Source organism: Carassius carassius, chromosome 38, assembly GCF_963082965.1.
Source record: "Carassius carassius chromosome 38, fCarCar2.1, whole genome shotgun sequence".
Lineage (NCBI taxonomy): Eukaryota > Metazoa > Chordata > Actinopteri > Cypriniformes > Cyprinidae > Carassius > Carassius carassius.
The window spans coordinates 1,980,886-2,008,838 of record NC_081792.1 but is presented as its reverse complement, the minus strand read 5'-3'; the positions used below and the strand labels follow the sequence as shown (position 1 = coordinate 2,008,838).

Below are 27,953 nucleotides of genomic sequence, written 5' to 3'. Positions count from 1 at the left end.
GTGCAGCTGTAGCACGCCCTGTTGGATAAGCTTCTAGCCATCTAGAACTTGTCCAATACTACCAAAACATCAGTTTTTCCCTTACAAGGAGGCAATGATATGTAATCAACTTGCAGGTGACGAAATGGTCCTGGTGGAGCTGGAGTATGTGTTGCTGCTGTAGCTGCGGCTGGCACATCATTATTTTTTTTGGCATGTAACACATCTCTTGACTGTTTCGGTTGCTACATTTCTGAATTTTGGATTCCACCATTGATTTGAGAACCTGTGATTCATCGTTGCTGGACCACTGTGACCCAAATGGTGTATTTGTTGAGCCAAATATGGCAGCAGTGATTCGGGAGCGACATACTTCCCCTCTTTGGTCCAGCATCCAGATGAATCCACTGTGGCTCCTTTGTCTAACCATGTCCATGCTTCATATAGAGGAGCGTCTTTGTACGGATCAATAATTGATTTAGGAGGCAGAATTGTCTTCTGTGCTATACTATCTGAACACACTTGTACAGTTGCATAGGAACAAGCCTGTTTAGCAGCTACATCAGCGAGAGTATTACCTTTAGCTTCTGCAGTGTTAGTTGTGAGATGTGCTTTCACTTTGATCACCGCTAATTTCTTTGGAAGTTTCATGGAAAACAATAAATCTTTTACTAATCCAGCATGCTTGATGGGGGATCCAGCAGAAGTTAGAAACTGTCTAGTTTGCCAAATGACACCAAAATCATGAACCACCCCAAAAGCATATCTGGAATCAGTGTAGATATTTGCAATTGATCCTGAAGCTAGCGTGCATGCTCTAGTTAAGGCTACTAGTTCTGCAGCTTGAGCTGAAAAATGATCTGGAAGACGGCCTGAAGCTACAACTTCAGTGGTGGAAGTTACTGCATAACCTGCTCGTCTGTTTCCCTCAATGACTTGAGCTGAACCATCAACAAACAACTCCAATTCTGCATTCTCTACGGGAGTTTCTTTTATGTCACTCATAGCTGCGTATGTAAGCGTAACACAATCGTGAGTTATTTCACCTTCATCCTCTAACAAAACTTCAGTCATTGCAGACATCATACATGAGGATGGGTTTGTTACTGGTGCACGTTGTAAAACAATGTTCGGGGCTGTGAGGGTCGTTAACCAATTTCCCCAGCGAGAGGAGGTGACAGAAGTGACTTTTGCTTGATTCATTAGTGCGGACACTGCATGAGGACATCTTACATTTATAGTCTGTCCTAGCACCATTCCTGTTGAAGCCTGAAGAGCTAGATGAACTGCCTGCACTGCTCTAAGACATGGGCCCATGCCTTGAGCAACTATGTCAAGTTTACATGAATAGTAATGAATTGGGCGTAAACTGCCCCCATGATCTTGCATTAAACATGCAGTCATAAAGCCTAAGTGTTCATGTACATAAAGCACAAAGGGTTTATTAGATTGTGCAATTCCTAATGCTGGTGCTTGACATAGTGCTCTCTTTAAATCATTGAAAGCTTTGAGGTGAATTTCTTCCATACAAACAGTATCAGAATCTTTAACCTGGCCTTTCAACAAGTCATAGAGAGGCTGAGCAATTGAGGCATATTCTTCAATCCAAGGTCTACAGTAACCTGCTGTTCCTAAAAATGATCTGAGTGTTTTAATGGTCGTAGGTGGAGGTATGGCTTTGACTTAAGCGGCTCGATCCTGTGTAATAGATCTATTTCCTGCACCAATTGTTTGACCCAGAAATGTGACTTGGTTTTTAGCAATTTGAGCTTTGTGAAAGCTACATTTGTGTCCTCTTTTCTGCAAATAGTCCAACAATGCTGCCAATTCAGTTTGATGTACCTCGTGATCTGTAGAGGCTACCAAAATATCATCGACATATTGAATCATAGTGGACTGTTTTACTGGACATTCTGGGTCACACAAATCACGTCTGACAGCCTGATGGTATAAAGTTGGGGAATTCTGAAATCCCTGGGGCAAACGTGTCCACTGATATTGTTCATAGTCAACTGTAAAAGCTAACCATGTCTGGCTGTCAGAGTGCAAGGGTACAGAAAAGAATCCATTAGACATATCAATTACAGAAAAAACCTTACAATCTAATGGTAAGCCATTACAAATTGTAGATGGATCTGCCACTAGGGGGGTGATTTTATCAATATGTTTATTGGCTACTCTGTAGTCTATGGTGAGTCTCCATGTCCCATTAGATTTCTTGATGGGCCATATGGGTGAGTTACAGGGACTGTTTGTTTTAACTAGCACTCCTTGCTTCAGCAATTTTTCCACAATAGGTTTTATCCCCTGTATAGCTTCTTTACTGATAGGATATTGTTTGGTAACAGGAGGTGGCGTTCCTGTCAATTTGACTGGTTCTACACCTGTCAAAAACCCACAATCATCTTTGTCTTTAGCCCAAATTGGATGATTCTGTAAGAAAGCATACTCAGGAGTTATTACATTATTGGTAGAAACTTGTGCTGATGAAATTTTTATGCTAGCAGATTCTGAGGACATGTCTAAAGTCAGATGTACTTGTCTGAGTAGATCCATGCCTATAATTGCACCTGTATTTAATGGAGCACATAGCAATTTTGTAGTCAGAGTCTTTGGGCCTAATTGTACATCTATGGACGGGGTTTCATACAAAACAGAATCTTCACCTATTACACCTGTTAAACAAAGTTTAGTTTTCTTGAATGGGATGTTTAAACCTTCAGCCAATTTTATAGGAATTACGGTAATTTCTGCACCTGTATCAAGCAAAAAGTCAATCTCTTTCTCTTGTATGCTACCTTTCACAAAAATTATTTTGTCATTGTGATGGATTACAGGGTAAAGGTAGCTACTCACAGCCCCAAAAATTAGTTTTTTTCCTTTTTGTGCTTTTAGAAGAACCTGAGCGAGTTGTCCTAAAGTTTCTGTGGTCATTGTAGGAATTACTTCAGGATTGTAGGCGGGCTGAGAAGGAGCAGAATTATGCATAACATTTCTTCTACTATCTTTCAACTTCTTTCTACACTCTTTCTCCCAGTGACCTGATCTTTCACAGTAATTGCATTTGCCTTCTCTTTTAGGCCATCTATGGTCATGTTTCCTTGTGCTAAATGTAGCTGCTGCTGCTACTCTCACTTTTGTCTTAACATCCGCACCTCTTTCCCATGTAGCTAAACTGTCTAGATTACTTCTGAGAGTTTTGTTAGACCAAGTGAGATCTAGGAATGGCAAGGCTTTTCTGTACTCCGCTACAAGGCCATCTGACCAGATGCGTACTAATGGTCCCTTGTCATCTAGCACACTTTCAGGATCATCAACGATCCCACTGTACGTTACTGCTGACTGACAAAATCTTTCAGTGTATTCACTCACAGTTTCTTCTTTCCTTTGCACGCAGTTAGTGATTCTAGACCAGTCTATTTTGGGTCCCATAATATTTTTTAGAATTTTCAAAACACCTTCCCTCAAATCGCCTTTACTGACATGTTGTAATTCAGAAGTAACAGCAGACTCAAAGGTGTTGAATTCAGATTCAGTTAGAATTTGTGACATTAGCTGTGTGACTTCTGCTAACGACATGTCGTAGAGACGCATTTTGCTGATTAATGCTCTTCTAAATTCAGAAAAATGTGTGCATGCTGAGGGTAAGCTCTGGGATGGTCTCTCTATATCTTTAGGTCCTAGAACTTTGGTAACAGTTTGTACCTGGACAACAGAGGGGTTGGGAGCAACACTTTGAGTTCCCTCAGTTCCCTGAGATCTCCTCCTAGCGCCACAAACCTTAACAGAATCTACAGGCACATCAGTTACTGACTGGATGGCTACATCTGTTTCAAAGAAAGTTTGTAAATCAGGATAAATGCTATCAGTCTGACTAACTTCTTCCACATCAGTTTTTGCTGCAGCTTTGTTGCGGTTAAATTTCCTAGTCAAAGAGGATACTCTAGCTCTGAGCTCTTTGTTCTGTTCCTCTAGTTCTGAGTTACGCTGAGACTGTTGCGCAGCTAGCGCTAAGGCAAATTCTCTGTGGCAGCAGATAATGCCTTTCAAATTGTTCTTGCGAATACATGCTCCTAGTACCTTTTTACACTCATCTACAGACCATGTTTTGTCTGGATGGATATCATATTTCTGAGTTAGTTCTTGTCTAACTTTCTCAGTGACTATTAGGTTCATTTGCACACCTAACAGTGATTTGAATTTGCTATCAGACCACAAAGGAGTCGCGAGACCACCTTTTTCAGTTGTGGGGATCAATCTAGCATTCTTTCTAAACATCTTGTGAGTTTCCTTTTTTTACCACACAATCAAAACACTAAAACTTCTCTGATCAACAGAGAGTACCAAAAATTAACACAAACTTCTAGCACTTTACGCTAAACTTCCCTGCTGAGACACAGAGGGTAGCAAAATATTAGCATGTGATGCTAATCTTCCCTGCCTAAACAGAGGATTATTTCCATCCCTAAAATATAATTTTTAGAGGGTAACTTAGTTAACCAAACCCTACAGCTGTCTGTTAACTCTTCTCTGACGGCGCAGAGGATAACATTTGTTCTGGTCTTAAAGGTTCTTTTGGATAGAGGTACACTCACCAACCATTGGTTGTACAGAAAGATTCAGACTGGAATGAAGTCAGATCTTTGTTGAGATTGCAGTTTCAATCTGGATTCAGGTGAGAAGCTCTATCCGGGTCACAGCGCCAAAAACTGTTGGGAACTCAGAAACGAAGACCAGGAGACTCTTGGGTAATCTTCAGCAGGATTCTTTATTGAGAACGGTCTGCGTGGCGCTGCAGTCATCAAGAAGTCTAACTTGTCCGTAAGACATTGTAGTTTTTAAACATTCAAGTGGGAGGGATCCATACCGTAAACAAAGCATGCAAATTGAATCAGGAAAATTTTAGACACTGTAATTTTCCCAGCCTTGATCTCATCAGCATAACAGTGTCATTCAAATGCATATGTGCTAATTCAATCAGTCTGGCAAGACTGGTGAGGAAGAGCACAAAGGCAAAAGGTCATTATCTCAGACTCTTGATTTTCTTGATTTGATCTTCTTGGATATGTCAGCTTTATTACCTACTATTATATTGGAACCTATATTTAACATTTTATAAATTTGTAATCCCACAAGAACAACTCAACTGAATGAGGCATGCATGTTGAAGCACATGTTAATCAAGAAATGTCCAAACTACAAATTTAACAAAACCATGGTTAATTTGTGGTTACCATGGATTAACTACAGTAACCATGTTTTTTTGGTTTTATTTGTAGTAAAAGCATGGTTAATTTTCGTAAGGGGTGCCACAAATGAAAGATCACACACACGCACACTGCCTCACGGGACACACATTTTCATGCTCCTTTGGGAATTTATTAAGTGCTTGTTTTTTCTTCTTTTTTTCTTCATTTGTATCACTTACACTCCTGTCTGGAATCTTGATAGAGACAGTGAAGCAGCATGAGCCAGTTCATGTTCTAGGTATAGAAAATAATTTACATCACTTTTGTTGTTGTTGTAATTTTACTGACTTTGAGACTACAAACATTCCAGCAACAAACTCTAGGGTAGATGAGAAACAATCAGAAAGCTTGACATTTTGCATAGTTTTAAATGAACAAAAAAGACATTGATTTTTTTTACTTTTATTTAGAATTATTGTATAGATTATAAAATTCATAAAAACAATATGGATGAACACTTTTCATTTACCCATAAATTGCTAGATGCGCCAAAAGTACCTGTGGCATTGTATGCTCTTTGTTCCAGAAACGCATGCTGGTAAGTACAGTACATAGAAGCTGATGTATTGCAAGAACTATTATTATTATTATTATTTGTGATTCTTAGAATGCTGCCATCTCTTCAATATATTGGTTAAACATTTTAAACTGCATCCGTAATTTGGCACGTCAACAGAGGGCACAGAACAAACTGAATTAAACTGAAGTGGCCAGCCATACCGCAAAGGTCATTGCAGTCCACACACATTTCAGACAAACTCCCCTGTGGCGCCTTTCAATGTGTCAGAGGTGATTCTTTTGGTCAGTTTACAGAATAATTGTGAATGAAGCTTTGACAGCTGTTAAAGGGATCGTTAACCCATTTTTTTAGACCGATTTCATAGCTTATTTGTTCATTTCTTCTCTTGCAAACGTGCCAAGGATAGCTACAGAGGATGTCATGATTTTCAGTAGATAACACCTTTATTTTAATCTGCTTCTGTTTCAGAAGACTAGAAGTCGATCGTCCCACTTCTATGAAACTTTCATGGTCCTTTTGGAACAGCATTTGGATGAGTAAACTATCCCTTTAACATGATAAAGAGCAAATTATTTCTAAAGAAACTAATCTCTCTCAATTTTCCATTTACATATATTCTCTCATTGAGTATGCCTGAGCTAACAGTTAAAGCTTGTGCGCCTTATCTTGATGAGTACAATTTTCAAAAAAAAAAAAAAAAGGTAAAATTTAAGACTGAATAAGAAAAATGAGTTGCATATTAAGTGTATAACATCATGCCTTTCCAATTGCAGTGAATATCAATGAACAATGGGTGACATTAATAAGTGTGCCTTCTGCTAGACCCCTATTTGTCCTTTCACTTCTAGAGTACAATAAATAGTTAACAACTAGTGAATACTGTTGAGATGCTAGAGTATATCTACTGACTGCAGGAAGACAAGCTTGATTTTAACACAGAAGCACATCTAAATTTACACCACAGAAATTCATTCATATCCGGATAGTGCAGAAAAGGATCATAAATTTATATGTAGATATTTTTTTTTTTTTTTTTGAAAAGAGTCAAAAGCAACATTCCTTTTCGTTTTGTTACATTACATAATTCAGTTGTTCAAAGTGTCGTCAGCTCAGAAGCTAGGTTAATTTTCTTTAACTAAAAGAAATCTACAAATGGAATGTCAAAAAGAAGAATCAACACAATAAATCACAATATTTGAACACAATTTTGATTTCCATACAGAGATGACAGATATAACTTAGTTTACATGTTTCCAACATAAAACCCAATGCAGCTTTTGATGGTCACATGGAACTGTAACTTTTTTATGTTAAATAGTATGTACTTCTAAAGAAGATATTTAAATCCAATCTGTTGTGTGTGTGTGTGTGTGTGTGTGTGTGTGTGTATATAACCACAAGTTCATCACCAAAACCTTCAAACGTTTTTCAGGGTGCTCAGAGCCATCAATCCTGACACTCATTTAATACTACGATGCCACGTTAATGATATATCCCCATATAATTTGGTTTCTTTTGTTATCCTCTAAAAATATCTACATTATTTGACAAAATAGCAGGCAAGACCAGCGCACAATTGGTAATAAAACACCTAGAGCTGAACAACATGAGCTCTTCCAACTATGTCTGCTGCGTGATTTTGAACCCTACAAATAAGTTTTTAACCCTACAAAGAAACCAGGACGCATCTACAGGTTTGTAAACAAATTACATTCTCTTTAGGACATAAATAAGTTAAAGTAGTTATTGAAGTAGAACAAGGCAACATGCCAACAAATAAAGATAATCTCTGTAAATATATATTTATAATATGTCTATAAATATATATGTACGCTTAATAAATTCTAATTTCTATGGGATCTCTTTTTCCGACAGGTGCAAATCTACTGTGCAAGTTGAGCGCTGCGACCTGGATACACCTTAATCAAACAACCAAATAAATCTATATAATAAGATACATGCCACACACAATACTCACAGATCAGTGAATCAGAGAAGCTGTCTTAAAATAGCAGTCCATCGTACATCCCACCAAATCAAACCAAACAATTTAAATAAAAATAAAGGTTTCCAAATAAAAACCTGGGTTATGTACATTCATGCAGGAGCAACGATAATAGCTGAATTCGGATTAAATTACTTGTAATAGTCTGACGTTTCCTCAGGAAGTGGGAGCAGTGCACTTGCTCTCCTGGGTTCTTATCTTGTTTCTTGAGTCACTTCACGATTATCCAAGTTAGTCATCGTACATGCGTTCAATAAAATAATGTGGCGCGACCATACGTACAGTCAACAGTACACAATCTACGTTTGTGTGCACTCCAGAGTGCTTTTTAACGTAGAGTCTAAGATGAGTATTAAGCGATCCTCCGCATGAGATTGCTAAAGCGATGTCTCCAGACTATGAAGCGGGCTCCCGGGACTGGAGGAAGCAGCAGATTTACTTGTGTCGGTTGTCAAGTTTATGCCGCTATCAATGGCGTTGTTGTTCTTGTTGGGAGATGAGGGCTGACTGGAGTTCTTCCTGGCTGCCTCGTCGTCAATGTCGGTGTCATCTATAAGAGGAATGTGAGGTGTGGAGTCTTCTATTCTAAACTCTGGATGGGTCATGAAATTGTGGATGGAGGTTCTGGATTCGGGTTTTTCCAAGCCTTCATAGAGGGAGCTACGAAATGCGTTCACAACACGAATCTGCATGAGGAAAGAGATCAGTGTCAAAGGGTGGAAAAGTGTGCTGCAATACCCCCCAGTGGCACAGTGACAGCAGGAGGAGGGAATGGCCGTGTACCCACCAAAAATTCCAAAACATTTGGAAAGCATCTGTAATTCACTTATTCATCTGTGCACTGAGGATTTCATTGAAAAGAACGTAACTCAAACTCATGGTAAAATAAAGAGACTGTACAAGAAAACATAGGCAATGCTCGTATGTCCCATACAGTACACAATACAGTGTAAGGTCCAAAGTGTTGTATACCTAGAGACAAGCATTGTTAATTCAACAAAAATGTAACAAAAAATATAAATAAATAAAACAACGACAACAACAAACAAAAAATATAAATGTCATGCAAGTTGAACACATCTTGTGGAAAGTTGGTAAGAGGAATAGATTAGATATTGAGATCCAGGATGAGTTTCAAGGTAAACACAAAGTCACAAAGCCAAACAAAAGAGAAGTCATCTACAAAGATTCAGATAGAGGATGACATGGACAGGAGATCCTATGCTTCCAGAGCATAGAGTCACAACATGATGATGGAAGCAAACCAAAAGCTTGACAAGCCAATGACTACACACAACATGCAGCTCAGGACAACACCATATAGAGATGAACACAGGCACACAGACTCTGGAATAGGAAAAAAAAACAAGAACAAACAAAAGTCTGTTCTTTCAACATCTCCATGCGTTTCTGTGTAAACACTCAAGTATAGGCTGAAAAGTTTTGTTCAGATTCACAGAACTACACTAAAAATAAGAGAATCCCTTAGTATGTTATTACTGAGACTTCCTATAATTATTTTACCATAATAACTGGGAATAGCTAATATTCAGCTTCGACGGTTAAAATTACAAACACACAAGTATGATAATCTAGGCAATATTCTCACAGTAAACTATGTCTATGGTCATGCTCCACAACCTATTGAACTTATTCTGCCAAATTCTGAGGCAGCATTACATTTGCCCTTCACAGATAAAGCAATCCCAGAAAGCCATGCATTACCCTTGGTGTAAATTCTCTTTTTCATCAATTGAATATATATTGTATGTTATTAAATTCTACAAATCATTGATAAAAATCTGGGCTACTTATTAGAAGAGTGGTGTCCAAACCGGTGGACCGTGGCCCTCCAGTAAGAGGTTTGGACAGCCCTGTATTAAAGCATTGAGTTTTTAGCTTAACAACATGCTAATGTCAGACAAGAATTGTGATCTTTTCTTTGCTTCAAGTGAGAAATCAGCATTCAAAGAGAGTTTTATATTTGTCATTTTTTAGGTTCTGTTTGGCTTAGGATACTGCCTTAAGGCAGGGGTGCCCTGTCCTGCTCATGAAGGGCCACTGTTCTAAAGTCCCAATTAAACAATCCAAGATGTTGGGTTAGATTGAACAACCCTGCCATAAGGGTTGTTCAATATATTGCCAACTTTATCCCTGCATCTACAGTATGAACTGCCAAAATTGAAAATGAGTAACTTGCAGCCTTTGTCACTGTCCGTGTGGATCTGCCCTTTTAAATTGAGCTCCCGAAACAAAGGAAAGGTGAGGAGCTTGCTAGGGTATGGCAGAGAATCTGCCATAATCAAACTAGCTCTAACGACCATCAAGCTTGATTCTAACCGTCTGTCCTGGTAGCAAAGCTCACGCTTTCAACCTAGCTAAGAGAAAACTTACAGAGCCAACACAAACTGGTCTGATTGACAGATGAAAACAAATGTCAGAAGCAATCACATAGATGAAAACTGGCCTAATGTTTAGTGAGATTCTACAACTGTCAGCATTACACAGAAGACTACATGACCAACAGAGTAAAGCCACGAGACATAATGGATCACTGTGGGCCTTGGATCTACATCACACAGACGACAAATAAGACAAGACTATGGGGAGGAAGCGCCACTCTCTTCACACGTCTCCGTAGCTGTGTGGATAGAAAAAAAGTTAAAAAAAGTTAAAAAAAAAAAAACGGGGTGGGGGGGCAAAACATCCTCCCGTGATCCATACAGTAACTTCAACAATGCAGCCTAGAGCATTTTGGAGAATATGTCAGGCTATAGCTGAGTGGGGAATGGTAAAGTTGGCTATACTTGAATGTTTACCCAGCCTAGTGAGTTTGTTGGTGGAATATTAGTGCACATCAATTTTGCGACGAACAATGGAGGGACTCACAACCTGAAATTCACTTCGTAGGCTGCACACTTAGTCCAGGGCTCTTAGCACTCTGGGGAAAACAAACACATGGTGCATTGAAACACATGTTCTCCTGAGAAGTGGGTTAAAGATGATCTGATAAACAGTGACATGAAGAGTAAGAGGAAATCAGAAGCAAAGCGGATTTTCAGGGATGCCCTTTGACTGTACTTTACAATAATTGTCTATGTCTACAGAATAAGAAACTATCTGAGAGCTGCAGTTTCTCAGTCAAAATGTCAAATCTCAGTCAGACCCGATGGGTAATACATGATGTCGGAGCCTTAGCCCTGGAATAAGGCACAGCTACACCATGAGTGATCAAATTTTGAGGTCCTTTCCTGGTCCTGTAACTTCTCATATTGCCTCTCCCTACACTGTTCTATTAAAAGTTTAAAAGCCCCAAAAATATTAAAAAAATATTTAAAAAAAAAAACTTTCTGTATTTTTTTAATTTTTAATTTAATTTTTTATTTTAGGTCTGAACAACCTTGAGAAAACTATATACTGGCAAAGTACCTGCAGTTTGTAATCTGCATGTGTAGTACACAGTTTGAAATCTGACATTGCTTATTGAACCACAGAACTTTTTGAGCCTATCATCTGAGCCGTAAATGCCATGTGACTGATCCATGTCCATTTCACACTTTTGAGAGCCTCCAAAAATAGTCAGTAAACTAGAATAGCATATTATTCTAGACAAACTTTATAGTATTATCACCCTTGGTTGAAATGGAGATATCTGGGGCCCTTATCTGCAGCTAGAGCACAAATGGTGCTAAATGTTCATTATTGTCCAAGGTTGACCATTAAACTCAAAATTCCTGTAATTAAAAGGTTACAACTACTTAAAACAAATCTTGTTTTTATCAAAAGCTTGTACATTTGAAACAGGGAATTTTGTAGGGTTTTATTATAGCTCATAACATGATGTATGCCTTGTTTTTTAGTGATTAAGGATTTTGTTGTCAATAACAATGCTGTACATGGATCCATTTGGGCATTGCCATAAATAATAATAATAATTTCTGACTAAGAGAATGCGAACATCTCTGAGTAACTGTTGTTGTCTCATAATTATGGTAACTCTCACATATGATTAATGCAGCAACATTATATAAGCTTCTTTCTAGAATCTCTGCTGCAAGCCTGCTACCCCGTGACGCCTTTTAAATAATGTTTACTGTTGAGTCTAAAAATGTAATACTTTGCTCCTTGAACTTATGTCCTATGTTAACCTATTTATATAGGGGCTGCGTCTCAGAGATTTGTCTCCAGATTTGTGATGCGTAACTGTTTTAAAAGAGTCTATTTCCATCCTGTCATGTTTTATTGCTTCTATTGTCTTAATTTGTAAGTCACTTGGGATAAAAGTGTCTGCTGACTATATGTAAATGTTATGATCAGCCCACTTCAGGTCTGGGGTCCAAGGGCATCCCTGACAAACACCCAAAGAGTGTCACTCACGCCCAGAGGGAGCAGCAGTGCTGGTAGGAGAGGAAAAAGCATTGCACAAGGACACGTGAGTAGGACTAGAAACATTGGTTACATCCTGATTTTGACTGGTGGTGGAGGACTGGCGTCTCAGAGCCCCCTGAAAGGATGTCCCACTCTTGAACGTGTTCACTACCTCGATCTGCAAGAAGGGGGAGAGGAATATACGGAGCACAGTTCATCAATGCTTCATCACCTGGACATGGTTTAGAGGTCTATTACAGGCCCTCATCACACATTAAACGCTTCATCTTAAATTAGCACTGAGGCTTTAAAGGCTTTAGAACGGTCCTCCTCCCTGCTACTGCAGCTTTGACAGCAGTCACGATGAACACCCAGACACCTTTGAAAGCCTTGCCGCAGGATTCCTAGAAGAGCACTGTTATCATATCCCATGACAAACAACAGGCAATAGCAATCAACTGTGAATGATTTGCATGCAACTACCAAAATGCAGCAACTGCAGCATGTGAATTCTGTCAAAAGCGGTGAATTACACAACTTTTTTTGCTGCTCCTCTAATCTGATGGGGCAAACGGCATTTCAGTAGTGCAGATATTTAGAATATGGGACGTTTTTGCTGTTCACTGGTTCGCTGCTTGTCTGTGTTTTATAGCATTCCAGATAAAATGTGAGCAGATTTGTGCGATTTTTGCCTGGACTGAGAAGCAGTTTGGAGCAGAATTGAAGTTACAAATGTCTTTGAGCAGGTATGGGAAGTTTCTGGTTCATTGAATTGTTGTATAAAAGCATCATGACACTCAAAATGGGGTTGTTGGTCTGAATATCAGTCCTGTGATTTCCTCTGCCTCATGCCCAAATAACACCCATGATGCTATTTACAACAACAATGCGCTTGTGATTGTGATATTGCTTAAGAACATGATTTTAGACATTTAAACTTCACTAAAGGGAAATATTATCATAGGAATGATCTGAGTGGGGGAAAGGGGGTAATGTAAACGTATTGGCTATGCTCAGTGAAGAAGTAGTTCTAACTAACTGTTTAAAGTGTACACAATTGGTTAGACAGTAAATAATCACTAACCATAACCATAGTGCTATATTTGCAATAGAGTGCTGTGGATTTATACTGGTAATTCTACTACTACTAACTGATACCAGTAACTATCTGTCAAAGTAGTATTTGAGAATTCATTATGCAACAATAAATGTTTCAAAGATATTCTCCAAATGCATGGAAATGGTGTGTAGTTATTGTATTTGAAATAAATGCTTTTTATATTTTATTAATATTTGTGTAGCAATGCCATGACTGCTGGACAAGAAAAGATATCCTACATTACGTCCAGTTCACACTAGAAACCACACGAGGAATGGAGTGAATGTACTGCACATTTATTTCATGACTACAGCTCATTCATTTCCAGTGTAGACATGGTTTTAGAAATGCAATTATGTCATACCTAGAATCATACTTAAGTTGTATCATGAGGTTTTCATTGGAATTGCAATCTAATAATGCAAAACACTATTCGATAAATTACTATTCGGTTGGAATATAAATGTTTTGAATAATCAACTTATGAATAATCAGAACAACAATTAAAAATACATTATAATACTTACGTATTTGTGGTTATAAGTTTAAGGGTATGATTATTTATAACACAATGAACACCATGTTAAATCTACTTCATTTACAGTACAATGGACTGTATCATATCTTGACATTGTTTAAGATCTGCACAGTATCTTACTACAGCTTGTGAGTGGTTAGACGCTGAGTGTTGAGTGGAGCTAATGTTTATTAATTGATGTGAGATTAATCGTCTAACTGAAAAAAAATCTATGTTTTATATGGTTACATTTTATTTTGATTGTCCTCTTAATTAATCGACTATAAGCAACTTTAACTCTCATTAGAGTATTAATATTGTCAAGAATGGTAGAATCTAGTATGGTAGAATAAGCTAACATACATGCAAAGAAACTTCAGTTTATCTGTTGTTTGACCATCAAAATAAAGTGTTAGCATACATTTACAGTAGCAGATATACTAATACTCTAATGACCGCTAGTTGTTATGAAGTTCCAGAGTTACTTATCATCAGCCGTCTAAAGAGTACCATCAAAATAATCTAACTGAAATTACAATAAAGTGACGTGACATTCAGCAAAGTATGGTGACCGATACTCTAATTCGTGCATTTAACCCATCCAAAGTGCACGCACACACACACACACCCGGAGCAGTGGGCATCATTTATACTGCAGCCCCCAGGGAGCAGTTGGGGGTTCAGTGCCTTGCTCAAGGACACCTCAGTCGTGTTATTGCCAGCCCAAGATTCAAACCCACAACCCTAGGGTTAGGAGTCAAGCTCTCTAACCACTAGGCCACGACTTCCCCTTATATTAAAAATAGTTCAACACAAATGTGTCATATTACACATTCATCTTCTCTCACATCTGATCTTATGGCTGTTTGAGAGAAAAATAATGCTATTATTAATATTATTACTACTACTTATAAGTGGTCTTTGACCGCTTTAAGTAAAGTAGCATCAGAAAAATTGCAAGATATGAGACTTATAATACATTATAACTATGAGAAGTATAATCAATTGTAAAAGTGTATGCAACATGGTCATTATGTTATAAATAATCATACTCTTAAAAGCTATTACCACAAATAAGTAAATATTATAATATATTAAAACTGTTCTTATGATTATACATGAGATGATACAACATATTATAAGGTTTTTTATAATGCATATTGCATTCATTATAATGCCTTAAGAATACCCTTATAATGTGTTATAAATATAGGCTTCATAGAAAGTGTTACCAGTTTTTTTTTTTTATGAAAGGTGTACTGACAGCTCATGGTTAATGCTGATGTTTGTGCCAGTAATATCGACTGACTGTTCAACCTCCGCTCTGTTCTAAATCTGCCTGTAAAACACACTGCCAGCCATGCAGATGGTTGAATCTCAAGTACAGAATTACAAACACACCTGATGTACCAGCTAAGTATAGTTACTTTCTACCAATGCCATTTCACTGCTGAATATTTCAAACAGTTGTAACTTCTCAAAGACTATCAGAGGTTCTAACCTGAGTCTGGATTCTGTTGAGGCCTCTGAACCAGAGGATCTGCCCTCTCCGCAACTCTCTCTCAGAGTGATCGATCTCCTCCTGGTCCTCGTTCATCTCCTCCTCGGGCAATTCATCCTTCTTCGACAGCTGACCAGCTCCTCTGAGGAACCTCAGCTTGCTGTTTGGGATTGTTGATATAACCTGATCCAGAGTGAGGATGTGCATGACACACATGTATGGATATTAGGACATGAATGCTTAGAAAATGGAGTCATTTCAGAGCTCCATCCGCAAAGCTCCAGGTGAGGAGCAAGCCCTGTGTGTTTGTAGAACACCTGGTGGATAGCTGTATAGTTGTGCTGATGGCAGAGACTGTTAATAACTCTGATGGCAAAAAGAATACTTCCAAGGTCACATGCCCTGAACAAGCAACTACCAATGAGATGCATGTGTAACACACAATTCCTTCATATAGAAACTGAACAAACGGTGCGTTTTCCATGGTGATATTTTTAGCCATGGAAAATCTTTGAGGGATATTTTGACTGTAAACCTGGTGTGCCATTTATAACTTCAATGGGAATATTTTCAAAATGCATGTGCAATGTCTTTTAAGAAAACTGTTCTTATAAACTGATTCAGCAAAGAAATCTTCTCAGCCTCAACACTGACAAAATAGCATACCGACCAATGGTTAATTTTTTTTGTTTTAAAATACTAGTTATTAAAGTGATTCACCCAAAAATTCACATTCTGTCATAATTTACTTTTTCGTGTTGTTCCAAGCTTGTTTTTCTTTTTTTTTTCACACAAAGATTTGTTTATGTCCAAACTGTTTTTTGTCCATAAAATAAATATCAAAAGGACACACACATACTGTCACACACCTGGACTCATTTTCTGTGTTTTTGTCCCTGTTAATTAAGTCATGCCATCCACCTGTGTTTTCCCAATTATCCTTTGTATAAATGCCTTGTCCTTTCAGTTCTGTTTTGTCGGGTCTACTCGTCTACTCGTTACTCGTCTACTTGTCAACTTGTCTACTTGTCCACTTGTTACCTGTTACTTGCCACTTGCCTCTTGCCACCTGTTATTTGCCACTTACCTTGCCTATGTTTGAGTTAATAAATCCTTGTTTCGTTTATCCCTCGGCTCCGTGTTCCTTCCAGCAGCGTAAGCCGTGACAGAAGACCCGACCTGAAAAAGTTTAAAAAACTGCGTGTTTTCCCTCCGTTTTGTTTTCCGTTTTTTCACAGTCTTTTTTCTTTCCGTAGTGTGTCATGGATCCCCTCTATCGCCCCGAATACCTCCTCCTCCTGCTGGAGCAGGAGGGACTGTCTCTCGAGGACCATACCAGACGGTTTCTCTGGCTAGCTAATGCCACCAGCTACCCGGACCACGCGCTCTGCACCTTTTATCACGCCAGCCTGAACCCTAGGTGCAGAGCGTTGTCGCCCGAAGATGGTCCTCGGGAGGATTTTGCCGCCTTTATAGAGTGGAATCTGGTGAGAAATGGGTCACCTCTCACGGTCGGCCCAATGGAAGATCTCGCCAGGTCCACTCTGGACCCAGAGCCCAGCCTACAATCTCCCCACGGAACGAGGCATAAGCCCGAGCCCACCGATGACGGAGAGCCAGAGAGCAACCCGTCAGACCAGGTGCGAGAGCCGGCGACACTGCCCACCACGAGGGAGCAAAATGTGGAGCGCCAAATGGGTCAAAATAAGGGGGTTTCCAATGCACCTATGCCAGATCCTCCTTTAAGCCCAGGACGGGCTCCTGATCCTCTGTTAAGCCCAGGAAGGGCTCCTGATTCCCCGTTAAGCCCAGGACGGGCTCCTGTTCCCCCGTTAAGCCCAGGACGGGCTCCTGATCCTCCTTTAAGCCCAGGACGGGCTCCTGATCCTCCGTTAAGCCCAGGATGGGCTCCTGTTCCCCCGTTAAGCCCAGGACGGGCTCCTGTTCCCCCGTTAAGCCCAGGACGGGCTCCTGATCCTCTGTTAAGCCCAGGACGGGCTCCTGTTCCCCCGTTAAGCCCAGGACGGGCTCCTGATCCTCCTTTAAGCCCAGGACGGGCTCCTGAACCCCCGTTAAGCCCAGGACGGGCTCCTGATCCTCCGTTAAGCCCAGGACGGGCTCCTGATTCCCCGTTAAGCCCAGGACGGGCTCCTGATCCTCCGTTAAGCCCAGGACGGGCTCCTGATCCTCCGTTAAGCCCAGGACGGGCTCCTGATTCCCCGTTAAGCCCAGGACGGGCTCCTGATTCCCCGTTAAGCCCAGGACGGGCTCCTGATCCCCCGTTAAGCCCAGGACGGGCTCCTGATCCTCCGTTAAGCCCAGGACGGGCTCCTGATCTTCCGTTAAGCCCAGGACGGGCTCCTGTTCCCCCGTTAAGCCCAGGACGGGCTCCTGATCCTCCTGTAAGCCCAGGACGGGCTCCTGGTCCTCTGTTAAGCCCAGGACGGGCTCCTGATCCCCCGTTAAGCCCAGGACGGGCTCCTGATCCCCCGTTAAGCCCAGGAAGGGCTCCTGATACTCCTTTAAGCCCAGGACGGGCTCCTGATCCCTCGTTAAGCCGAGGACGGGCTCCTGAACCCCCGTTAAGCCCAGGACAGGCTCCTGAACCCCCGTTAAGCCCAGGACGGGCTCCTGATCCTCCGTTAAGCCCAGGACGGGCTCCTGATCCTCCGTTAAGCCCAGGAAGGGCTCCAGCCCCAGAGCTTACTCCAATGCCTGCTCCTCCAAAATTCCCACCCTCCCACCCACTCCTGCCTCCTCCTCCGCTGTCGTCTGGCTGCCCCTCTGCTCGCCCTCAGCCTACCATCATTGTGGTGCGAGCTCAGCGGGACCGCCATCCTCCAGCGACGCCTTGGTCGGCGTCTCCCTCACCTCCGCCTCCAGCCTCTGAGGCCTGGACTCCGCCTCGGCCCGTTGACCCGTCGGCTCCACCATGGCTCCTAGCTCCTTCCTCTCCGCCGTGGCCCGGCAGTCCGCAGGCTCTGCCTGGCTCCCTCGTCCCTCCGGCTCCGCCTTGGTCTGGCGTCGTCCTTCCTATGCCTCGGGACTCCACTCCTCCGGCTTCGCCTCATCCCTCCGTCCCTCCGGCTCCATCAGGCTCCTTCATCCCCTCGGCTACACCTCAGTCCTCGGTCACTCTGGCCTCACCGCGGCCTTCCGGATCCACATCGCCGCGTCAGTCACCAGAGCCATCAGTTCCGCCTAGGACCTCCGGCTCCTCCCCGTCACCCTGGCTCTTCGGCTCTCCGTCTCCGCCTCGGGCTCCTCCTCCACTTGCTCCGTTGCCGTGGGTCGAGTCCCTGGAGTCGGTGACCATTCCTCCTCCATGGCTCCTTCCTCCGTCGGCCCCACCTTGGGCCGTTATGGCTGTGGCCTGGGTCCTGCTGGGTACCTCCTGCTTCAGATCCTTCCTGTCTCCTCCCTGGCTCCTCCCTCCGTCATCTCCTCCCTGGCTCTTTCCTCTGTGGTCCCTGTCTGCTGGCCCCCTCCTGGGAGGCTGTCCTCCACCGGAACCTCCTCCCAAGTTCCCACCCACGCCTCCCTTTGTTGTTTCTACGGTGCGAGGACGCACCTACCGGGAGGGGGGAGTACTGTCACACACCTGGACTCATTTTGTGTGTTTTTGTCCCTGTTAATTAAGTCATGCCATCCACCTGTGTTTTCCCAATTATCCTTTGTATAAATGCCTTGTCCTTTCAGTTCTGTTTTGTCGGGTCTACTCGTCTACTCGTTACTCGTCTACTTGTCAACTTGTCTACTTGTCCACTTGTTACCTGTTACTTGCCACTTGCCTCTTGCCACCTGTTATTTGCCACTTACCTTGCCTATGTTTGAGTTAATAAAACCTTGTTTCGTTTATCCCTCGGCTCCGTGTTCCTTCCAGCAGCGTAAGCCGTGACACATACACACACACACACACACACACACAAAAGATGTTTTTCAAAACAACCTCTTATGTGTTTAATGGAAGAAAGAAAGTCATACAGGTTTGGATCAACATGAGGGGGAGTAAATGATGACAGAATTTACATTTCTGAGTGGACTGTCCCTTTAATGAAGAGCTTGTATGAAATTAGAAAGATGAATTAATACATACAGTCGTGGCCAAAAGTTTTGAGAATTACATAAATATTAGTTTTCAAAAAGTTTGCTGCGAAACTGCTTTTAGATCTTTGTTTCAGTTGTTTCTATGATGTACTGAAATATAATTACAAGCACTTCATACGTTTCAAAGGCTTTTATCAACAATTACATGACATTTATGCAAAGAGTCAGTATTTGCACTGTTGGCCCTTCTTTTTCAGGACCTCTGCAATTCGACTGTGCATGCTCTCAATCAACTTCTGGGCCAAATCCTGACTGATAGCAACCCATTCTTTCATAATCACTTCTTGGAGTTTGTCAGAATTAGTGGGTTTTTGTTTGTCCACCCGCCTCTTGAGGATTGACCACAAGTTCTCAATGGGATTAAGATCTGGGGAGTTTCCAGGCCATGGACCCAAAATTTCAACATTCTGGTCCCCGAGCCACTTAGTTATCACTTTTGCCTTATGGCACGGTGCTCCATCGTGCTGGAAAATGCATTGTTCTTCACCAAACTGTTGTTGGATTGTTGGAAGAAGTTGCTGTTGGAGGGTGTTTTGGTACCATTCTTTATTCATGGCTGTGTTTTTGGGCAGAATTGTGAGTGAGCCCACTCTCTTGGATGAGAAGCAACCCCACACATGAATGGTGTCAGGATGCTTTACTGTTGGCATGACACAGGACTGATGGTAGCGCTCACCTTTTCTTCTCCGGACAAGCCTTTTTCCAGATGCCCCAAACAATCGGAAAGGGGCTTCATCGGAGAATATGACTTTGCCCCAGTCCTCAGCAGTCCATTCACTATACTTTCTGCAGAAGATCAATCTGTCCCTGATGTTTTTTTTGGAGAGAAGTGGCTTCTTTGCTGCCCTTCTTGACACCAGGCCATCTTCCAGAAGTCTTGTCCTCACTGTGCGTGCAGATGCGCTCACACCTGCCTGCTGCCATTCCTGAGCAAGCTCTGCACTGGTGGCACTCCGATCCCGCAGCTGAATCCTCTTTAGGAGACCATCCTGGCGCTTGCTGGACTTTCTTGGACGCCCTGAAGCCTTCTTTACAAGAATTGAACCTCTTTCCTTGAAGTTCTTGATGATCCTATAAATTGTTGATTTAGGTGCAACTTAGTAGCCACAATATCCTTGCCTGTGAAGCCATTTTTATGCAACGCAATGATGGCTGCATGCGTTTCTTTGCAGGTCACCATGGTTAACAATGGAAGAACAATGATTTCAAGCATCACCCTCCTTCTAACATGTCAAGTCTGCCATTCTAACCCAATCAGCCTGACATAATGATCTCCAGCCTTGTGCTCATCAACATTCTCACCTGAGTTAACAAGACGATTACTGAAATGATCTCAGCAGGTCCTTTAATAACAGCAATGAAATGCAGTGGAAAGGTTTTTTTGGTATTAAGTTAATTTTCATGGCAAATAAGGACTATGCAATTCATCTGATCACTCTTCATAACATTTTGGAGTATATGCAAATTGCTATTATTACTTTTCCAATTTCCAATATTTATGTAATTCTCAAAACTTTTGGCCACGACTGTACTGTATCAGCATATTTAATTATTGGATTTTTTTAATATATATATATATATATATATATATATATATAGAATGGAAATAGTTGCATTACCTGTCCCCAGACCAGCTCTCCCATCCCCAGGAACACACACCACATCCACTTCTCCAGGTCCAGAGGAGAACAACTGAAAGGTTTCCCTCCAAACTGAACAATCACGACCTGAAATGACATGTCAAAATGGAAATACAGATGTGGTGCACTATAGATGGGTGCATTATATTAATAACAACACTTCATTCAAATCATGCAGAACCTTTTAATGAAGACTTTAATATAACTGGGTCAAATAACCAAAAATAAATGAATAAATACAGGTTTGAGCGACCTTGATTCTTAACTTACTGAGAGATATATACCACGTCATACTACCTAGAAACTGTGCTTCTAAACATAGGTTGTATTCTTTTTTATTTTAATAAGATTTTGGTACCTGAATGGCGAAAGTGCCCAGAACAATGGAGCAGAAGATGGGGTTTCTGAAGATGCCATCAAACACGTTCCTCTCTCCATGGATCTTGCGGGCGTTGATCTCGTTGAAGAGCTGCATCATGACGAAGGTGTTGAAGATGATGGTGTAGTGCTCAGATGGAGGAGAATGCAGCGGAGCGTTCCTGCCACTGTCAATGTCAAAGATCTGCTCGCCTGGATCACAAACACAGTGAAGATCCGACATGGACTAGATGTTTCTTCAACTGAGGTATATTTTCAAGCAATCAATTTATTTGGCATTTTCCAGGCATAAAAGCATATAGTATTTGCTGAACATGCTTTGCAGACCTAGAGCATAAGGAAACTCACCCACAAACAGTAGCGTGAAGATGATGATGAGCTGGTACACACCATGACCCAGGATGTTCTTAGTCATGGTGCTGGAGATCAGGGGTTTGTTTCGGCCGTAAGGTTTCCTCATCAACAGAGACTCAGTGGGAGGTTCAGTGGCCAGAGCCAGAGATGCAAACGTGTCCATGATCAGGTTTACCCACAGCATCTGCACTGCTTTCAGAGGAGAATCCTGGAGGAACATACAGTCTGGTTCAAATGGATTTTATCATCACAACCAATAAAACATGTTGAACTAGATGTTATTTCTCAGACCAGCTGATTCTCGATTACTGGTGTCGGTGAGAGGACCCTGAAACGGAGCTCTTACTCATTTTCTCAGTGCATGAGTGCCCTTTTTCAGCTAAAGCTCATTTCTCATGATGGTAACTTTCTCTCAGAAGTGCTGCATCATTTATTAGGTTAGCACTCCTCTAGGAAATTAAACAAGGCTATTTTTGATCACAGGAATCAAGTCTTTGGCCTTGGCCTAGTAATCTAATATGGATTCTTTGCCATTGCCCCATGTCTTTGCACAGTCTATTTTGAGATTTCATAGTAGGTCAAATAAATGATCTTGTAAATCATGTGTGAAAGCAGTGGCTTTGTGTGAGTAGCCTGAGTAGCATAGCATTACTATGCGGTTGTTAAGGTGTTCTGATTCCACCCTCAAGTAGATATGGCTCAGGGCCGTCCTTTAATGTAAATCTGTGGGGTCTTTCTCCTGTTTTATCAACTGTCAAGTAAAAAAGTCAAACTCTTTGATGGATTATTCATTTCTGTGGAAAATATCATACATTTTATTTTTCAGGATTCTTTGGTGAATAAAAAGCACAGCATTTATTTGAAATAGAAATCCTAATAAAAAGTTTTCAATAAATGCAATGCATCCTTGGTGAATAAACATATTAGTATGATAACTTTAGAATGGTAATACATGTTGCTGAAGTTTATTTCTTTTAGGGTTAGGGGCTTGTTCACTAATCATTAATGCCAGGTTTGAGCAATATAAATACTGGTACCAGTGCCTGTCCCATAAGCACCTGTGAGTGGACACAGAGGCACAAACCTGTGTGATACAGGCTCCGGTAAAGGCAACGATCACAGCCACCACGTTAACCGTCAGCTGGAACTGGAGGAACTTTGAGATGCTGTCGTAGACGTTGCGTCCCCACATCACAGCCTTCACGATGCTGGAGAAGTTGTCATCTGTCAGGATGATGTCAGACGCCTCTTTGGCCACATCTGTCCCTGCGATGCCCTGTCAAGTCAGAAGCCCAGTCATTTCACATCATTCTTTAGCTTCAAATGATATCAAAATCATGTATTCATTCCTTAAAATCCCCATGAACGATACAGGCCCAGCCATAAACAATATGCAGTACTAAAATGACACTTTATGTCGTATTTTAAGCTTGACATCAAAAGAAAACAAACAAACAACAAAAATTATAATAATTTTTGCACAGAGAAAATATTATAGGATGATTTTAGGACATTGTTTGCATTGCTGACATTATTTTCATGACATTAAAGCAACATTCACTTTCCATTTCAATTAGACGATACTGAAGTGATCAAACCCTCAAGTGGACAGTGAGTGATCACAAATGTCAAATCTTTCTGGGAAGCTGTGCTTGTTTTTTAAAGACTAGCCTGAGGGACTGTTCTCCCTTAAGACACTGCTGCCAGTAAAATCATGGTAAATACCACAGAGAGGAAGTTTCAGTTTGAAACGTGTCAGTTTGATGAGCAGGAAAACAAGAATACGCTCTCCTCTGCCATGGCTGAACTTCTGAAAATAGAAATGGCTGGGTGGTGCTGACTCGAGCTGTTTTTTCACCTCATGTGAGTCAGTTGACATTATGTCAAAAACAGGCGTAAGAGGCACTGGCTCACACTAGGAGGCGCTCTCGGCCTGAGTTTGATTTGCATGAGGTGGCGTGATTGTGCTGAAAGAGGGCAGCCTGTGTTTGAGCAGCTCAAAGAGTGGAATTACAATGTGGACTGATCGGTTCTCACCATGGCAAAACCAACATCTGCCTTCTTAAGAGCTGGTCCGTCGTTGGTTCCATCCCCAGTTACGGCAACCACCTGCCGCTGGTCCCCCAGAGTGCTGTCAATAATACCTGTGTGACAGGAAGATCGCCAATACTGAAGCCATTCTCTGCAACATTGCCTTTTACATTTAGATCTGAAACACTTCATCAGACAAAGAACTGCTTAGCTCTCTTTCTTAATAAACTGCATCATGTAAGATCAATAGAAAATAATAAAATCAACAAATGGCACGGTGAATGTGATGGAATGTAATTTTGTTTTTGTTTTCAAAGTTATCTGATCAATTAAATTACGACTTCTCTTAAATCTCAGATTAAATTATTTTCTATTGATAAGGCCATTCAGAAATAAAGCGTTATTATTTTGAGGTTGCAAATTGTTTGTTTAGTGCACTTTATCAAATTCTGTGGACACAAATGCTACTCCGTTACTGAAATGACTCATTCCACACTTATAACGAACAGCCATATGTTGCCAACATAAAAAGTTACACGACAGCAGAACATTATGGACAATCAAGCGATAACGCCTGGAAATAATTAATGAAATACAGTACACTAGTGATGTAATTACAGTGCAACATTTACATACAGTATGTTAATTATCCTGTAACTTCAGCCATGACGTTCAGGCTTGTGTAACGCAGATCTGATTCCAGAGCACTGTACTAACACGATCTGGCTGTCTGTCAATGCCACTGGTCAGGAACTCAAATATGTCTAGTAGTTCATTCATCTAAAATGTCAGCCCTTGTTCATCAGCTAATTGACATGTTTTGTAATGTTTTTAGACCATAACTGCATAATCTCCATTTAAATGTAATTATATTGAGACGCTTTGGTTGTTATAATGCGGAATATCACAAATTAAATGTTTCTCCAGGCATTGTTTTTCATAATATTGTGGTAATCAGGGAATTGGATCTGGTTACATGAGCAATATTAACTTTTTTAATTCTTGTTCAGTCATATCACATGCAGGGTGTGACGGTTTAAGCGTATGTTATAATAAAAATAATCATTCTGGTCTCTAGATATGTCACTTCACAACTTTCAGAGAAATATAGAAATACATGAAAAAAGCATTGCTTGTGAAGTGAAGTCGGGGTGTCTTTAAAGTTCTGAATGTGACTGATAATTCTCTTTTTGGTGGTTTGCTGCTCAGTTACTCACCTTTGACCAGTGTGTGTTTGTCCGTCGGTGAGGATCTGGCAAGCACTCGCAGTTTAGGCCACACTTTATCAATGCGCTCCTGCTCAACCTGCCAGAGACGTGAGAAAGACATCCACCATTGCAAGACACTCATTACAGCGGACAAAAAGTGGCTATACAGCCGTCTACTGGAATACATAAAATAGTACATAACATGAGAAAAATCTAAAATTGGCTCTAAGATATCTTTCTTCCTGTAATGAGTGTAAACATAAATGATTAGACAGTGTATTCAATCATTCACATGTGGGGTGTTTGTTTGTTAGAATGGCCAGCTGTCAAATGTGTTCAAGGGTGGTGTTGGCGCAGTGGATAAGACACATGCCTTTGGTGTGAGAGACCCGGGTTCGAATCCACTGTGAGACACCAATGTGTCCCTGAGCAAGACACTTAACCTCTAGTTGCTCCAGAGGCGTGCGACCTCTGACATATACAGCAATTGTAAGTCGCTTTGGATAAAAGCGTCAGCTAAATGAATAAATGTAAATAAATGTAATGTAAATGTTCAATAACTGTCTACATCAATAACAGCAGTGCATTGTTAGCACATGAGACTGATGTCATCACAACATTAATAATAATACAAAAGCTCCATAAATTACTAGAGTAGTGGAGCACAACAACACCAGGGCCACAGACTGTTACATGAAGCAATGCTCTGGGTTCAGTGTGCTCTCGACAGCATTTGTGCCGTAATATTCATTACCTCAGACAATCATTTCAACTCGTTCTTTAACGCAAAAATCATGTGTAGAGTAATGCGCTTACAATAAAAGTCTTCAATCCTATTGTGAAGCTTAATAACATAGTGTGGTATCTGTGGGTAAGCACTGGTTTACAGAATGCATGGAACGTAGACATGTTATCAAAATAAGATATAGAAGATCACTTAAACCAGCACAGAATACATACATTTTAAGCAACGTAGAAGAAATATCTTCCAGTCTCTAGATGCTGAAAGACTTTTTGTCATTTATCATAGTTAAAATCATTGCGCTGTATCTCTCATATCCCCCAAAACAAAACCAATCAGTTACCTGATGATCCATGTTACACAGGAAATGCAATTTCCTACATTTTTCTCCTTCATTTTTCCTTAACGTTGGTTTCATACTTTTTAAAATCCTAAAAGGCTGTTAGTTTTGGGGTCAGTATTAGACTTTGAATAACAGGTTTCTCAATGTGACCCGACTCATCTGTATGAGTGTTTGATCTTTTCCCTTAATGTTGTCATTTGTACATGAACACCATTGTACTTCGTTAGTAAAATGCTACTTGTATACTGCACAATCCCAAACTCTGATAGCAGTAACTTATTTTTCTTGAAATCTAAGAGCAACAAATAGAAACTGAGATTTCATCCACTTATGAAACAGACTTGAGTAGCACAAGAGCTGCTGTCTTGATCTGCATCACGATTTCAGCAGCTGTCAAGCCAACGGTTTGTCCGAGCTACACGCATCTGTTGACTAATGAAGTGTAATTCTCACACCCTACTAGTATCCATAACTCCTGACTTACTGAAACTGGCTGTGTGTCTATGAGGAATATAGCTCAGTGTGCAGGAGCGAGGGGCTTTCTCTAAAATGAAATGCTGACTAACTAAACTCATGTGACATAGTCATTCTCTTGGAGAAAAATACTGCTGACTCATCCTGCACTACACATTTTTGTCTCTTGCAAAAACACCAGCTGCCACCAGCTACTGAAGATGCAGCAAATCATGTTTAATAACCGACGCAATCAAAGCTTATTGGTTTCATATGGAAATGTACTACTGTTAACAAGTTTGGGGTCAGTGAGTTTGTTTTTTGAGTTTTTTTTTTTTTTTAAGAAATGAATATCATTCAGTAAGAATCCGTTAAATAGAAGAAGTTCAAAAAGGTTTCTTGACAAATAAATGCTGTTCTTTTGAACTTTTTATTCATCAAAGAATCTTGAAAAATAAAATATATGATATTTTCCACATAAATATTGAGCAGCACAACTGTGTTCAACATTAATAATAATCAGAAATGTTTCTTGAGCAGTAAATCATCATATTATTCTGATTTCTGAAGATCATGTGACACTGAAGACTGGAGGAATGATGCTGAAAATACAGCGGAGCATCACAGGAATATATTAGATAGAAAACAGCTATTTTAATTAGTAATATTTAACATATTTCATATAATTGTAATATTTACTATTTTCAGTCTATTTCTGATCAAATAAATGCAGCCTCATTCAACAGAAGAGACTTCTTTGGAAAATATTATACAAATCTTACCAATCCCAAACTTTTGAACAGAAGAATGTACTGTGTCTCAACACAGAATAGAAAACTTTGCTCGTAATGATTAATGTTTAATGTTTATGTCTTGTGGTGTCTTTGGGAGTATTTTAATACTTATTGCATGGTTTACTTCCATTAAGAGACCAGTCAAACTTTCTTTCTGTAGCATTGGATTTCAACAAATGCTGTTGCAGAGCTGAATGTTTTGTTTGCCTTCAGTGTTTGATGTCATTAGTGTCCTGTACTGAGTGTGTGGTACTGTACCTCTCCCTTCTCATTCCTGATCCTCCTGTTGAACTCTTTCCCGTCGATGCACAGGAAGTCTTCTCCGGGGTGGATGATGCCACATTTGATAGCGATGGCTCGTGCCGTGTTGATGTTGTCTCCTGTCACCATGCGCACGGTGATTCCAGCACGCTGGCATTTCTGGATGGCATCGGGCACCTGCGGGTACAGTACTGCATTAATTCCACACGCACCGCCTCGCTCCGCTCCAGAGGAAAGATTAGTGGCGAGGCAAACCCAGCGCAGCAGTTAATGAAAACACCTCCACAAAACATGCGGGATTCGATCAGCTCTCCTGATTCCTCTAATCTGTCTCTTTGTGGCGATCTGGAGCTTTCAGATGCTCCAGTGAAACAAATGAGAGATCGTTAGGAGGAATTCAAAGT

General features: G+C 40.8%; 3 protein-coding genes across 10 annotated transcripts in view; 1 reads left to right on the top strand and 2 right to left on the bottom strand.

Moving 5' to 3' along the window:
* Nucleotides 1-27,953, bottom strand: part of LOC132119151 (synapsin-2-like) — a 511,637-nt gene that overhangs the window by 288,477 nt on the left and 195,207 nt on the right. The gene's annotated exons all lie outside the window — the stretch shown is intronic.
* The window catches only part of LOC132119156 (metalloproteinase inhibitor 3-like), a 386,564-nt gene that overhangs the window by 211,833 nt on the left and 146,778 nt on the right, over nucleotides 1-27,953 (top strand). The window lies entirely within an intron of this gene.
* LOC132119150 (plasma membrane calcium-transporting ATPase 2) overlaps nucleotides 6,935-27,953 on the bottom strand; it is a 111,334-nt gene continuing 90,315 nt past the window's right edge. For 4 of the 8 annotated variants that reach the window (XM_059528899.1, XM_059528902.1, XM_059528901.1 and 1 more), the window contains 9 exons: nucleotides 27,547-27,726; nucleotides 24,966-25,053; nucleotides 23,755-23,861; nucleotides 22,802-22,993; nucleotides 21,712-21,925; nucleotides 21,344-21,555; nucleotides 20,965-21,072; nucleotides 15,239-15,421; nucleotides 6,935-8,439 (listed from right to left, as the gene is read on the bottom strand). In XM_059528899.1, coding sequence (XP_059384882.1) covers nucleotides 8,131-8,439; nucleotides 15,239-15,421; nucleotides 20,965-21,072; nucleotides 21,344-21,555; nucleotides 21,712-21,925; nucleotides 22,802-22,993; nucleotides 23,755-23,861; nucleotides 24,966-25,053; nucleotides 27,547-27,726 — 1,593 coding nt within the window. In that variant the 3' untranslated portion in view covers nucleotides 6,935-8,130. Of the gene's footprint in view, nucleotides 8,440-10,645; nucleotides 10,695-12,130; nucleotides 12,300-15,238; nucleotides 15,422-20,964; nucleotides 21,073-21,343; nucleotides 21,556-21,711; nucleotides 21,926-22,801; nucleotides 22,994-23,754; nucleotides 23,862-24,965; nucleotides 25,054-27,546; nucleotides 27,727-27,953 lie in introns of all 8 variants that reach the window. The other 4 variants (XM_059528903.1, XM_059528906.1, XM_059528905.1 and 1 more) reach the window with 3 other exon arrangements.